The sequence below is a fragment of the Musca domestica genome, unplaced genomic scaffold (genome assembly GCF_030504385.1).
Source record: "Musca domestica strain aabys unplaced genomic scaffold, Musca_domestica.polishedcontigs.V.1.1 21, whole genome shotgun sequence".
In the NCBI taxonomy this organism is placed as follows: Eukaryota; Metazoa; Arthropoda; class Insecta; order Diptera; family Muscidae; genus Musca; species Musca domestica.
The window spans coordinates 13,308,670-13,322,423 of record NW_026712258.1 but is presented as its reverse complement, the minus strand read 5'-3'; the positions used below and the strand labels follow the sequence as shown (position 1 = coordinate 13,322,423).

The 13,754-nt window shown below is 34.1% G+C and overlaps 1 protein-coding gene across 1 annotated transcript in view; it reads right to left on the bottom strand.

The window, feature by feature from the left end:
- LOC101897542 (sodium-independent sulfate anion transporter) overlaps nucleotides 1–13,465 on the bottom strand; it is a 47,180-nt gene extending 33,715 nt beyond the window's left edge. The window contains exon 1 of the mRNA XM_059122804.1: nucleotides 13,333–13,465. Coding sequence (XP_058978787.1) covers nucleotides 13,333–13,378 — 46 coding nt within the window. The 5' untranslated portion in view covers nucleotides 13,379–13,465. The remainder of the gene's footprint in view (nucleotides 1–13,332) is intronic.
- Between the last annotated feature and the right edge of the window lie 289 nt (nucleotides 13,466–13,754).

Sequence of the window (13,754 nt, the reverse complement as noted above, 5' to 3'; positions counted from 1 at the left end):
AAGTTCCAAAGGGATACTACAGCCTAAGACAGAAAATTGTCTGTGCAGGTCCACGTCTTCATATAACCCCCATAAAACTGTACCTACCTATATTCGGTATTTTAATGGATTTAGCGACATTATTCACCGGATTTTTTTTAAATTTAGTATTTGAAGTTCCAAAGTGATACTACAGCCTAAGACAGAAAATTGTCTGTGCATGTCCACGTCTTCGTATAGCCCCCATATAACTGTACCTCCCTATATTCGGTATTTTGGTGCTTTAAGCGACATTATTCACCGGAATTGTTTTAAATTTAGTATTTGGAGTTCCAAAGGGATACTACAGCCTAGGACAGAAAATTGTCTGTGCAGGTCCACGTCTTCGTATAGCCCCCATATAACTGTACCTACCTATATTCGGTATCTTGGTACTTTAAGCCACATTATTCACCGAAATTGTTTTAAATTTAGTATTTGAAGTTCCAAAGTGATACTACAGCCTAAGACAGAAAATTGTCTATGCATGTCCACGTCTTCGTATAGCCCCCATATAACTGTACCTCCCTATATTCGGTATTTTGGTGCTTTAAGCGACATTATTCACCGAAATTGTTTCAAATTTCCTATTTGGAGTTTGTAATAGATACTACAGCCTACGACAAAAAATTGTCCGTTCAGGTCCACGCCTTCGTACAGCCCCCATATAACGACACCTCCCTATATTCGGTATTTTGACGTTTTAAGCGACATTGTTCACCGTAATTGTTTCAAATTTGTTATTTGAAGTTCGTAATGGATACTGCAGCCTATGACAGAAAATAGTCAGTGCAGGTCCATGTTTTTGTATAACCCTCCTTGTCTTTGTGCCTCCCTATATTGGATATTTTGGTGCTTCAAGCGACATTATTCTCCGAAATTATTTCAAATTTGCTATTTGAAGTTCGATATTATCATGTTTTTAGCGACATTATTCACCGGATTTTTTTAAAATTTAGTATTTGAAGTTCCAAAGTGATACTACAGCCTAAGACAGAAAATTGTCTGTGCATGTCCACGTCTTCGTATAGCCCCCATATAACTGTACCTCCCTATATTCGGTATTTTGGTGCTTTAAGCGACATTATTCACCAAATTTTTTCAAGTTTCGCATTTATATATTGTAATGGATAGAATACATAAAACACTTTTTTCAGCTGGCTTAAGTCATCGGTTGGCTTCTTCGTAAAAAAAACAATGAAGTTCTGGTTGACTTAGTTCGATTTTGGTTCTACTCTTGTGGTTTGTGCATTGAATACATGAAATCGGGCGAAAATATATGTGGGAGCTGTATCCAAATCTAAATTTGACAAAATTATTTTGTACCGTATCTATAAATCTTCAATAGATACGTAGTTCCAGTTCCCAGTGGTATTTCAAAAATTTATATAGCCTATGTTACTTTCAGGCAATATTGTAGAATATTTGGAATTTTACATGAAATCTGATTAGCGGTTCTTGAGTCTATAGATTACAAACGTACAAAAATTTTCCTCTTTAAAAGATACAGAGATGGTACCTCACGCATATTTCAAAATTTTGCAAAAATTATCACATATCTCAAAAAGTTTAGGAATTCGTTCTATGTAGTCGAAATCTGGAACGTTATAATATTTATATCAGATTTTGGTTAGATACGAAATGGAGAATATTGACACACTCCTTCGGACCCTCCCTCATAAAAGGTCAACATTTTGAGCAAGCATAAGGCAAGGCTGAGGGTATAAATCTGTCGGCAAAATGGAAAGATAATTTTTAACCTGTTTTTAAAGATTTTTGAGATATCACATTCACAGGTACTGACGCACCTACTTGTTTTCTTCTATCATGATACTGCCTCAAATGATTACCTGCCAGCATTATAGTGCGGGGCGACTTCAATTTTACTTTATCAGAAAATAGAATAAGCAAAATCAAACAAAAGTTTATTCCCTGGAAATTTTTTATTTTATTTATTTTTTATTTCCCATATCCAGATTTTGTTATTTAATGTATATTAAATTAATTATTTCGCAATTTGAACCTTTTCAACTTGTCAATTGTTGGCGCCTACGTGTAATATATGTATATAGAGCACTTTACAAAAAAAAATAACGAAAACAAATCTTATCACAAAAAGAAGTAACAAACACTTGCTTTATTCATTAACGCCCAATTATCTAATGTCACCAAACGGATGCAGGTAATCCTATATATGATATTCCCATTTATGTACATACATATATAGTTTTATATGTACATGTAGTTTGCTCTCAATAAATAACTTCACTTCGATTGTAAATGTGTTTGTATGTCGTACATACTTCTTTGCGAAAAGTTTCCGTTATGGAAAATTTTAGTACAAGAACTTCGTAAAAAAATTCCCATAGATCTCCCCAAAATACGTAAAACCTAATGTGATTGTTTTAAATTGGATTAAGAAAAAAAATTATAGTATGTTTATATATTTTTCAATTGTATAAGGCTTAACGTAGTGATTCGGATTTATTGTTTCATCTACGTAAGAACAAGATTTGTTTTAACAAAATAGTTGTGCTTTTTTGCACTTTTATCTTGTATTTATGACATTTTTAAAATACACCGGGTGTTATTTTTATATCACGAGGTAAATATGTTTTGTATTAAAAATTCTGAGATATCGACGTCACGAGCTACGCGTGAGTAACCGAAAAGTAGTAATGAACCGAAAACAACATTAAATCATCGCTTGGGGTTTTTCCATTACTCATTAGAATTTGAGTTATTATTGGCACATAATGTAATTTCTATGTAATAAAAATGTGTGTATGTCAATATTTGTGACTTTTATGTAAATATTTACATAAATAATTAGAAGGCTGTACATTTACTAAATGATGAATTTGACAGAATAATTTTGATGATGAATTTGAAAGAATTTTTGGCCAAAGTTGAAAAACACAATTCTAAAGCTAGAATTTGGTAACTTCAAAATTACTAAAAACAAGTAAGTTCAGGGCAGGGCCGAACTTCTAATGCCATCCACAATTTGGAAGAAACCGCAAAATTTCAAAAAAATTCGTCAAATACTACCGCTCAAATGAAAATCCTTATATAGGCGCTATATGAAGACTTGGGCCTGTATAGAAAATTTGAATTCATAGGTTGTAGTACCCATAACCTCCACCATATGGATGGGACTCGAAAATTAAAAAAAAAAAAACAGTGAAGAAAGTCCTAAAATCGGACGGGGCCGACTTTATGACACACTACACCTCTTGGCCAATGTAGTAGAGCTCCACAAAACAATAAAAAGTTTTTATGAGAGAATTCAATCACACATAATTATATTTTAAAGTTCAAAGGACTAAATATGCCGAAGCATTTGTATCTTTTAAATTCGGGCTTGTATTGCCCATTTGGTGCAAAATTAATTTGAAATCATATAAAGATATAATATATGGGAGCTATATCCAAATCTGAACCGATCTTGATAAAATTATATATGGTAAACTGATCTCGTTACAATTTTGCAAAGGTATTTCTGAGCTGCATTTGATATATTTCCCCAACTATTGTTGTTACAGTGTGCATATTACGGCTACGGAATCGGATGATTTGGGAGCTATAGCTATATCTGGCCTAATTTGGTTGTATGTGCAAAATATCATACTATTCGGCTTGATATTACACGTTTGGTGCACAATAAAAGGCAAATCGGACAAAGATATATATGGGAGCAATTTCAATAGGGTTCGTCCTTGGGCCAAACCAATGATTTGTGTAAACTTTCATCTGGATCGGGCAATAAATGCGACCTGCATTTTGTTCACAAGAATACATGGACAGACGGACTGACATGCATAAATCAACTCAGAAAGTGATTCTATGAAGATCCTCAAAAGTAACGATGGGTCTATCTCGCTTCCTTCTCCATGTTAAAAACAAATGCACAAAGACATAATACCCTTACCACTATGTGGTGTAGGGTATAAAGACGTGGAACGGCATAGACAATTTTCCGTCATAGATTGTACTATCCATTAAGACCTTAAAATACGAAATTTGAAACAATTCCGGTAAACAATGTCACTAAGATCATCAAAACACTGAATATGGGGAGGTATCGTTATATGAGAGCTATACGAAAATGTGGACCGACATGGCTCATTTACGAACATAACACTACTGGCAAAATACATATGTGTGCAAAAGTTTAGCCTTCTATCTCAATTCGTTCCAAAGACAGCGTTATTTCAACAGACAGACAGTTGGACATCACTAAATCGGCTTAGAATATATACAGAGTGAGATGAAAAAACTGCAACCAACATCAGATTGCTGTCCGATCGCTATCGTTAGAGCACTTAAATGTGAATAAATCTTTAGTGTCTTATAACATCGCTCGTTACCGTGAAGCAAGGAAGTGGAAAGAAGAAAATGGCTCTTGAGCTGAACATATCGCAATATTCCATTCGGCAAATATTGAAAAATTAGCTCGGGGTAAAGCCATTGAAATTTTTTATGTCACATAAGTTCATTTCTGTCAACGACTGGAGTAAAAAAAATACTATGATTGTTGTTTAGCTGGGTTTACCTAGGAAACTCCCCCACTTGTATTTATGGACTGAAAGGGACAATTTCCGGTGGGTTTTGGCAACTTACCGGACTCGAACAAGGTTCCGTCGAGCAGCTTTTCTCAACTCGAATTTTTGCTGGTGGCTTATAACAGCTCACCAGGATATCTTACTTTTGGAAACGGTTCTTAAGTGGCTTCGTATAACTAACTGTCCAGGTTCCGTTCTGTTTAGCGTTGCGTCACTTGGACCGTTGTTCACATTACTTGCCCACTCTACTCACCTGTTTTTTTAATTCACCACAATTGGTTTTCTCGCGAATTGTTGTTGCTCTTTGGTCAGGTTCTTGCTGGCCATATGCATTTTCACAGTCCCCACTGCTCCTTCTAACTTTCTTTTTATAGGCCGGTGACAACAACTAAACAAAGTCCTCCAGTACTATCTGTAGGCGCATTGTTGGAACTTGCTTGCCCATCGATACCATTGGACATTGTTTTGTTGCCAGTTGTTTACGCAACGCATTACTATCCAAACGATGTGCGTTTTGCATTAGTTGTTTACGAATTAGGAATGCATTACGAGCCTAAAGACGTATGTTTTGTTACTACTTCTTTTTGACTAAAATGCGCAAAGGTAACTTGTTTTGACCCCTCTTGAAAGAAAACGAGGTTGAGGGGTGCTCGAAAGATAAAGGAAATTTTCGAGTGATAATTCAAATATATATATTTCCTAAAGTTCATTGAAAAACTCACATTTTACCACTTAAATACAAACTTCATGTGTTTCAGGTACGTTTGTGTGGTCGGAAACGAGCCTGCGAATTCCGCCGTCAAAGATTTTATAAAGAGTTTGCTGCACAATATTTAATCTCGCGAAAGGAGTTATCGTTCCGATAACAGCTTATGTTTTTTTTAGCATTATAAACTTGTAATAATGGCCCGCAGGCGTGGAAATAATCGTATTTGCCAAATCGCAACCCTTTTTTATAATGGAACTAATGTATCATTTTCAAATAATTTAATTTTTTCCATAGCCATGAGTGGAATTTTTTGAAAAATTAAATAACAAAGCCGTCAAACGTGCTGAACAATTTTTTGTTGTTTTGCCTACGCATGTGCCGATTGAAATAAATACACAAAAAATCTTATCAGTTCACTTTATCGGTAAAAGTAGATGCCGGTGATTTCCAATTATAAACAAATTTATATTTTTTTGCCTCATTTCGAAGGAAGAAACTTTCATTTTTAATTTTGAAAGTCATTCCTAGTAAAAACTTAGTAGCGTGCGGATTAAAAAAAGGTACTAAGCAGAGCTGTGAAGCAAAGTAAAGAGAAATTAAGAAAAACAAGTAAAAATACCCTCCACCATTTGAAAAGAATTAGAAAATTTTCAAAAAAATAAAATCCATTAATTTTTTTGTAAATTTTTAAAATATCTGATATAGGAAGGTGCCGATATATGAGGGGATATACGATATTGTGGACCTATAAAGACAAATCTATGTCTGGGTGTAAAGTACTGGATTTTCAGATAATTCCATTGGAAAAAGTGGATAAAATCATCAAAATACCGAATATAGGGGAGTACCGTTATATGGGAGCTATACGTTATCGTTAACCTATATAGAGAATTATCTGTCGGGGGGTAAAGTGCTCACAAAGAACCCCTTGTGTATAAAGAAGCCCTTGTGACCATTTCGTTGAAAATGTGTACCGTTATATGGGGGCTATACGATATCGTGGACCTATATAGATAATTCTCTGCCGAGGTATAAAGTACCCACAAGGAACTCCTTGTGTGGATTTTCAGACAATTCCGATGATAAATGTGGCTAAAATCATCAAAATACCGAATATCGGGGGGTATCGTTCTATAGGGGATATACGATATCGTGGACCTGTATAGACAATTCTCTCTCAGGGGGTAAAGTACTCACAAGGAACTACTTGTGTGGATTTTCAGACAATTCCGATGAAAAATGTGGCTAACATCATAAAAATACCGAATATCGGGGGGTACAGTTATATGGGGGATATAAGATATCGTGGACCTATATAGACAATTCTTTTTGAGGGCGTAAAATGCCCAGCAAGGGATTATATGGGGGCTTATATGGGGGCTATACGATATTGTGGACCTATATAGATAATTCTCTGTCGAGGTATAAAGTACCCACAAGGAACTACTTGTGTGGATTTTCCATTGAAAAATGTGGCTAACATTATCAAAATACCGAATATCGGGGGTACCATTATATGGGGGCTATACGATATCGTGGACCGATATAGCCCATCTTCGAACTTGACCTGCCTGCAGACAAAAGAGAGATCTGTGCAAAATTTTAGCTTCCTATCTTAATTCGTTTAGACTGTAGCGTGATTACAACAGACGGACAGACGGACGGACGTCTTAGAATTTTACGCTGATCAAGAATATATATACTTTGTTGGGTCTAAAATGATTATTTCGATGAGTTACAAACAAATTGACGAACTATGTATGGTGGAGGGTATAAAAAGAAGTTTGCTATACTATGTGCTAAAGTGAAAAAGAATAAAGACGATTGTTCTGCTAGGTGGTTGGAGGCAGGCAGAAAAGGTGAAAAAAAATTAAAATGATGGGCAGAATTATTTCAAACTCTTTGTAGGTAGAAGACCACTACTCACCCATAACCGATGCAGTTATCAATACAACTAGACTTCTCAAATGCTTAATGTTTTATCCAAAAGTGTCCTTGAACTTGTACAAAAGTCTTGTGATAGCAAAAGTTGATTATGGAAGAACAAGATAGAACAAAAATTCAGGTAGTACAGCTGCTGGGTGAATGAACGGTCAAACCGATTTTGAAAATGAAAAATTATTCAAGTTTGTTATAATTGTCGAAAAAAATCATATCATAACAACCTCCGATTTGCGTCGTATAAGAATACATATAAAAATCTACTTATTTTTGACAACATTTTTTAAAAGTTTTGATATATCTATGTTTCCAAGCGTTGAACGTCTACCATGACCAATGTATATCAAACCAGTAAAGAAAATCCTAAAGTCGGGCGGGGCCGATTTTATGATACCCTACACCACTTTGCTAATTTAGTTGAGCTCCACTTAATAATTAAAAGTTTTTATGGGAGACTTCAATCATACACGCTATGATTATAATTATAATTTAAAATTCAAAGGACTAAATATGCCGAAGCATTTGTATCTTTTAAATTCGGACTTGTACTGCCCATTTGGTGCGAAATTAATTTGAAATCGAATAAAAATATATATGGGAACTATATCCAAATCTGAACCGATCTCGATAAAATTTGGCAAAGATATTTCTGAGCTGTATTTGATATATTTCCCTGAATATTGTTGTTACTGAGTGCATATTACGGCTGTGGGTAACAAATACAATAAATCGGATGAAAATATATACGGGAGCTATAGCCATATCTGAACCGATCTTCACCAAATTTGACATACTAGCTTCTAGACTAATTCCTAAATTCCTAAGTGCCAAATTCAATCCCATTTGGACAAATATTATACGTTTGGTGCACAATAAAAGGTAAATTGGACGAAGTTATATATGGGAGCTATATCCAAATGTGAACCGATCTCGATAAAATTACGAACGTATTTCTGAGCTGTATTTGCCATATTTCCCCAAATATTGTTGTTACAGAGTGCATATTACGGCTGCGGAGGACAAAAATAACAAATCGGATGAACAATATATATGGGAGCTATAGCTATATCTGAACCGATTTCGATAAAATTTGGCATACTTATTTTCAGGCCTAATTTGGTTGTATGTGCAAAATTCCATACTATTCGGGATATTACACGTTTGGTGCACAATAAAATGCAAATCGGACGAAGATATATATGGGAGCTATATCTAAATTTTTACCGATTATCTCCAATTTCAATAGGGTTCGTCCTTGGGCCAAACAAATATTGTTTGCAAGATTTCATCTCAATCGGATAATAAATGCGACCTGCATTTTGTTCACAAGAATACATGGACAGACGGACGGACGAACGGAAAGACGGACTGACATGCATAAATCAACTCAGAAAGTGATTCTATGCAGATCATCAAAAGGAACTATGGGTCTATCTCGTTTCCTTTTGCCTGTTACAAACAAATGCACAAAGACATAATACCCTGACCACCTTGTGCTGTAGGGTATAAAAAGCCTTTATGTTTGTTTACGTTAATTTATCTGTTTGCAGAATGTCACAATATTTTGGAAAGATCGATTGAAAAATGTCATGTCGTTTGGATTCCTGCGCACAGAAGCATCAGCATAAATGAAGTCCATTTGCTTGTCAAGCAAGCGTCTGGCGTTGGTGCTCCTGTAGTAGTAATAGAAGGCTTTGCTAGGATTAATAATCTGGTTAAAAATAATTTGAATAGAGAAATTTACAAAAATATCCCAACCGAAAGGCAGACACGTTTTCCAGATTACAAAAATATAAAAATAACAACTTTTGTATTTTTGCAACATATGCCTCGGCAAACACAGTGTTTACAATACAACAAAATATTACAAATTCCTTTTCCAAATTGATAGATACTATAGAAAGCCTTACAGCGTGTATCAGCAGATTCAACAAATTATCTGTTTGCAGAATGTCACAATATTTTGAGGAGGTCATCTAGTGAAAAATGTCATGTCGTCTGTATTCCTGCGCATATCAGAATAAATGAAGAAGTCGACGTTATCCGAATCGAAAGGCACACACTTTTTTTCAGATTACAAAAAAATATTTAAGAAAAGCCATGGTTTATGAAAACAGGTATTAGTGACACCAAGCTAATCTACAGCCTGGTTGTTGGACACACGTATGACAAGGTGTATCTATACCGAATAGAAGTTGCTTAGTGGAATTTGTTTTTAATACATACAGTAGCTCCAAGCGAAACTCGTACACTTAGCAAGCTTCACTACTAGAAGAAGCCAATATTTTTTATTAGTGTATAGGGTGCTAAAACTAGCTGTAAAACAAAAGTTTACTGTTTTTATTTCTTTAACAAGATAATGGAATTTATTCTTAAAGTCGCCAAATTTCTATGCAAAAGCTAAACTCTTACAGCTTGCATTTATACGGCAACCCTATTTCGAACTGCGTCTAACTTCACGCGATTGTTGGAAAATGTATTTGTGGAAGTCCCTAAAAGCAAATTTATCACAAATTTCCATGTGTTGTATAATTTACTGACGTAAATATTAAACAAGAATAAAAATGGGAAGACAACTAGGACAAACCACTGTTGAAGTGAGAGATTTAGTAATTAAACATTGCAAAAATAATAAATCGCTAACTGAGATATCTGAGATTCTTAATGGAATCCGATTTACAGTTCAGTACATCACCAAACGGTTCAAAACAGATGGATGTGTAGAAAATAAGTCAGAAACGGCAAAAAATAAAAAATCTATGTTTTTGAATGCACCGAAGCTCGCAAAAATTTCTGAAAAGGATTTGGGAAAAGTTGTAGCAGGTTAAGAAAAAAAATATGAATCTAATCTTTGTAATTTGGGTATATATCTCCATCTCTATAAAATAAACTCTCTCCCTCTCTTTGGTCTCTCATAAGTCTAGTAATAAAGAATGAAGTAAATTAGTACACTTCGCTCAGTAGGCGGTAACAATTTAAACGTGTTATACTAATCGTTCATGTATCACTCTTCTGCCCTAATACCTTGCGAACATTACATTCCAAGCTACATTTAATGATGACTTTGGGTTAGAGACCCAGATAGATAGTATTGTTGTTGCACAGATCGATTCCAAAACCGACAGCAATTTTTGGACATACACAAAAGCAAAGCAACAAGAATAAGGAAAAGAAGAAAAAGTGACTGTTGCTAAGGGCTAGGTTGTAAAATATTAATATTGAGATCGATCTCTTCTGTTCTGACCACCAAACCATCAAGTCTAAAAACTTTACAATAAAAAGTGCTCACTGCAATGTGATTTTTTTTTTTCTAAAAAGTAGAAGTTTGCACATGGAATTTATCCAAACCCAAATTATATTTTTAACGTATTAACAGACAATATACAAATAAAATCTAAAATCTCTAAACAAAATTAAAATCAAGTTAAAAATTTTTACCACGTCATAATGGAGAAAGATGTTTTTGCTAAACTCCAATACGAAAATTGATGTTTCAAAAAGTAAATTGCGGAGAAAATAACCATCTAAAGCCTGGATTTCCAATGAGGAGAAGTGGGGCATGGCCAATGCTGAGGTCCGATTTGTGAATCATTTAAAATTTTATCTGTTTACCGTCGGTTCTGCATATAGAAGAAGAAATTATTAAGTATATTATTAAATATTTCCACCCATTAATAATTTACTTACTTACATCGTATCCATTGTTAAAATATGAAAACCAACATTTTTATGAAGTTATAATTAAAAAGAAAAATGTATGAAAGTTAAAGTATATTACCAGAAATAATCAAAAAGCTTAATTCGTTAAATCTCAAAACTGTAAATCTTATAAAATATAACTTTATATTTTTTTTGTTAACCTTTAAAATTTTGTTAATATAAATTGCATGTGTGAGTTTATACGAGTAAATTCCCTACATTGCACGGTAGAAGCCATGGGTTATAAATAATGTAATGAATTTACAGACAGCCATTTTCATTGAAATATTATTTTTTTGAACAGTTTACAGAAGTTCTTCGAATCCAATTGAATTGAGCTCAATCCATACGAAACATCGAAGGTAAACTCTTCTATCGAACATTTAATAACATTACATCGATCCAACTGTAAGTAAATAAACCATGCAACTTATATAAAATTACATAAAATTTTCATTTGAGAAGACATTAATTTGTTAGGAACTCTAAAGAGTATTCGATTTTAACGAATGTGTATATTATTTTTAATAAAAGAATTGTAAAGATTTGAAAATGTACTAGATTAATTTCATTGGAATAGTTGGTTGTGATTGTCTGAAGGAATCATGGGCCTAAATTCGGGAAAGCAATACAAAGAACACAAGGACACGGTTTGCATTTGGTTTTTTTAAAGGTCCCAGCGAACAAAACATTCGTTTACTTTGATTTTCACTTTATGACCTAATAAGTTCAAATATCGATTTTTTTATTAAGTCTTAGAACGGTTTAAACTTTTTTTCTCTTTGCACAGTTTTTTTTATGTTATGAGTTTGGTAAAGAACCCTCCCCAATCCGGCGAGCTCAGCCCTTCCTAATACAGTCCAAGTGATCCAAACCATAATTAGAAATATATATCTAAATGGCAATTACGAAACAGGCTGTTAAAAAGAATGTTGCCCTCAAACCATAGGAAATATACTACATGAGTCGAATTACAATGGAAGAAGAGCTAGACATAAACCTCTAATAAGCAAGCGAAATCAAGAAGTAAGATTGCGATTTGCCAAGAGCACACATCAAAGTTTTTTTTTTGTTTTAATTTCGGAAGAATGTGCTTTTCACGGAGGAGAGCAAATTCAACCTTTTTGGTTCAGATGGCAAATGAAGCGCCTCTTGCCAAAAATATGAAGCCTACAGTGAAGCGCGGTGGAGGGTCAGTGATGGTGTGGGGTTGATTTGTATTGCATTTTACAGAGGTTATCATGGATCAAATATGTTCCTTAACATTTTGAAAGAAAGTTCGTCACTCTGTGAGGAAAAGCTCCGCCTGGGAGAAGATTATTATTTTTATGAAGACAGTGATTCGAAACACAATACTTATACACCAGCCCAGAGGCTAAAACTCTTTTTACCTGAGGTACTAGTATATAAGTTTGGATTTTTTTCTTCTTTTTATACCCTACACCACAAAGTGGTCAGGGTATTATGTCTTTGTGCATTTGTTTGTAATAGGCAAAAGGAAACAAGATAGACCCATAGTTCCTTTTAATGATCTGCATAGAATGACATGCTGAGTCGATTTTTTTAAACAAAGTACAGTTCACATTTATTGCCCTATTCAGATGAAAGTTTTCACAGATCATTTGTTTGGCCCAAGGACGAACCCTATTGAAATTGGAGATAATCGTTCAAAATTTAGATATAGTTCCCATATATATCTTCTTCCGATTTGCTTTTAATTGTGCACCAAACGTGAAATATCAGCCCGAATAGTATGGAATTTTGCACATACAACCAAAATAGGCCTGAAAATAAGTATGCAAAATTTGATAGAAAACGGTTCAGATATAGCTATGCTCCCATATATATTGTTCATCCGATTTGTTATTTTTGTCCTCCGCAGCCGTAATATGCACTCTGTAACAACAATATTTGGGGAAATATAGCAAATACAGCTTAGAAATACATTTGTAATTTTATCGAGATCGGTTCAGATTTGGATATAGCTCCCATATATAACTTCGTCCAATTTACCTTTTATTGTGCACCAAACGTCTAATATTTGTCCAAATGGGATTGAATTTGGCACTTAGGACCGAATTTAGTCTAGAAGCTAGTATGTCAAATTTGGTGAAGATCGGTTCAGATATGGCTATAGCTCCCGTATATATTTTCATCCGATTTGTTATATTTGTTACCCACAACCGTAATATGCACTCCGTAACAACGATATTCAGGGAAATTTATCAAATACAGCTCAGGAATATCTTTGGCCCGACCGACTTTAAGACTTTCTTTACTGTTTTTTTCTTAGCGTTATTCTAAGCGCACATGTAAAGCGATTCGTATCCACGGATAGGGTTCATCGGTCCGATATCGGCTTATCAATCATAAACATGTAACGATGGTCCACAGACTTACACAGAAACATCAGCCTTGGATTTGTTCGAAAATTGTTGCGATTCATAATGAAATATTATTTATTGCATTGATTTCATATATATTTTTTAATTTTAATCACTTGATATCTCTATACTAAATGTGAAATCTAAAACATTCCGAATGAAAGTTAAAAACCAATTAAAATATGCCCACATTTTTTTGGAAAGCAATTGAATGCCACACCCACAAGATGAAAATGGCTGCGTCGAGGTTTGACAACCTTTCTTCTTAACAAATACAATTTAAATGATAATTTGGTTTATTTTTCTAAAAGCCAGTGTTTAAATATGGCTTATGTTTAAACATGACTTAATTTCTATAAATAGAACAATAATTGTTAATTATTGTTTTATAAATATTTGTTTTTATCACAATTATAATTGGTTGTGTTTTTAATTTTG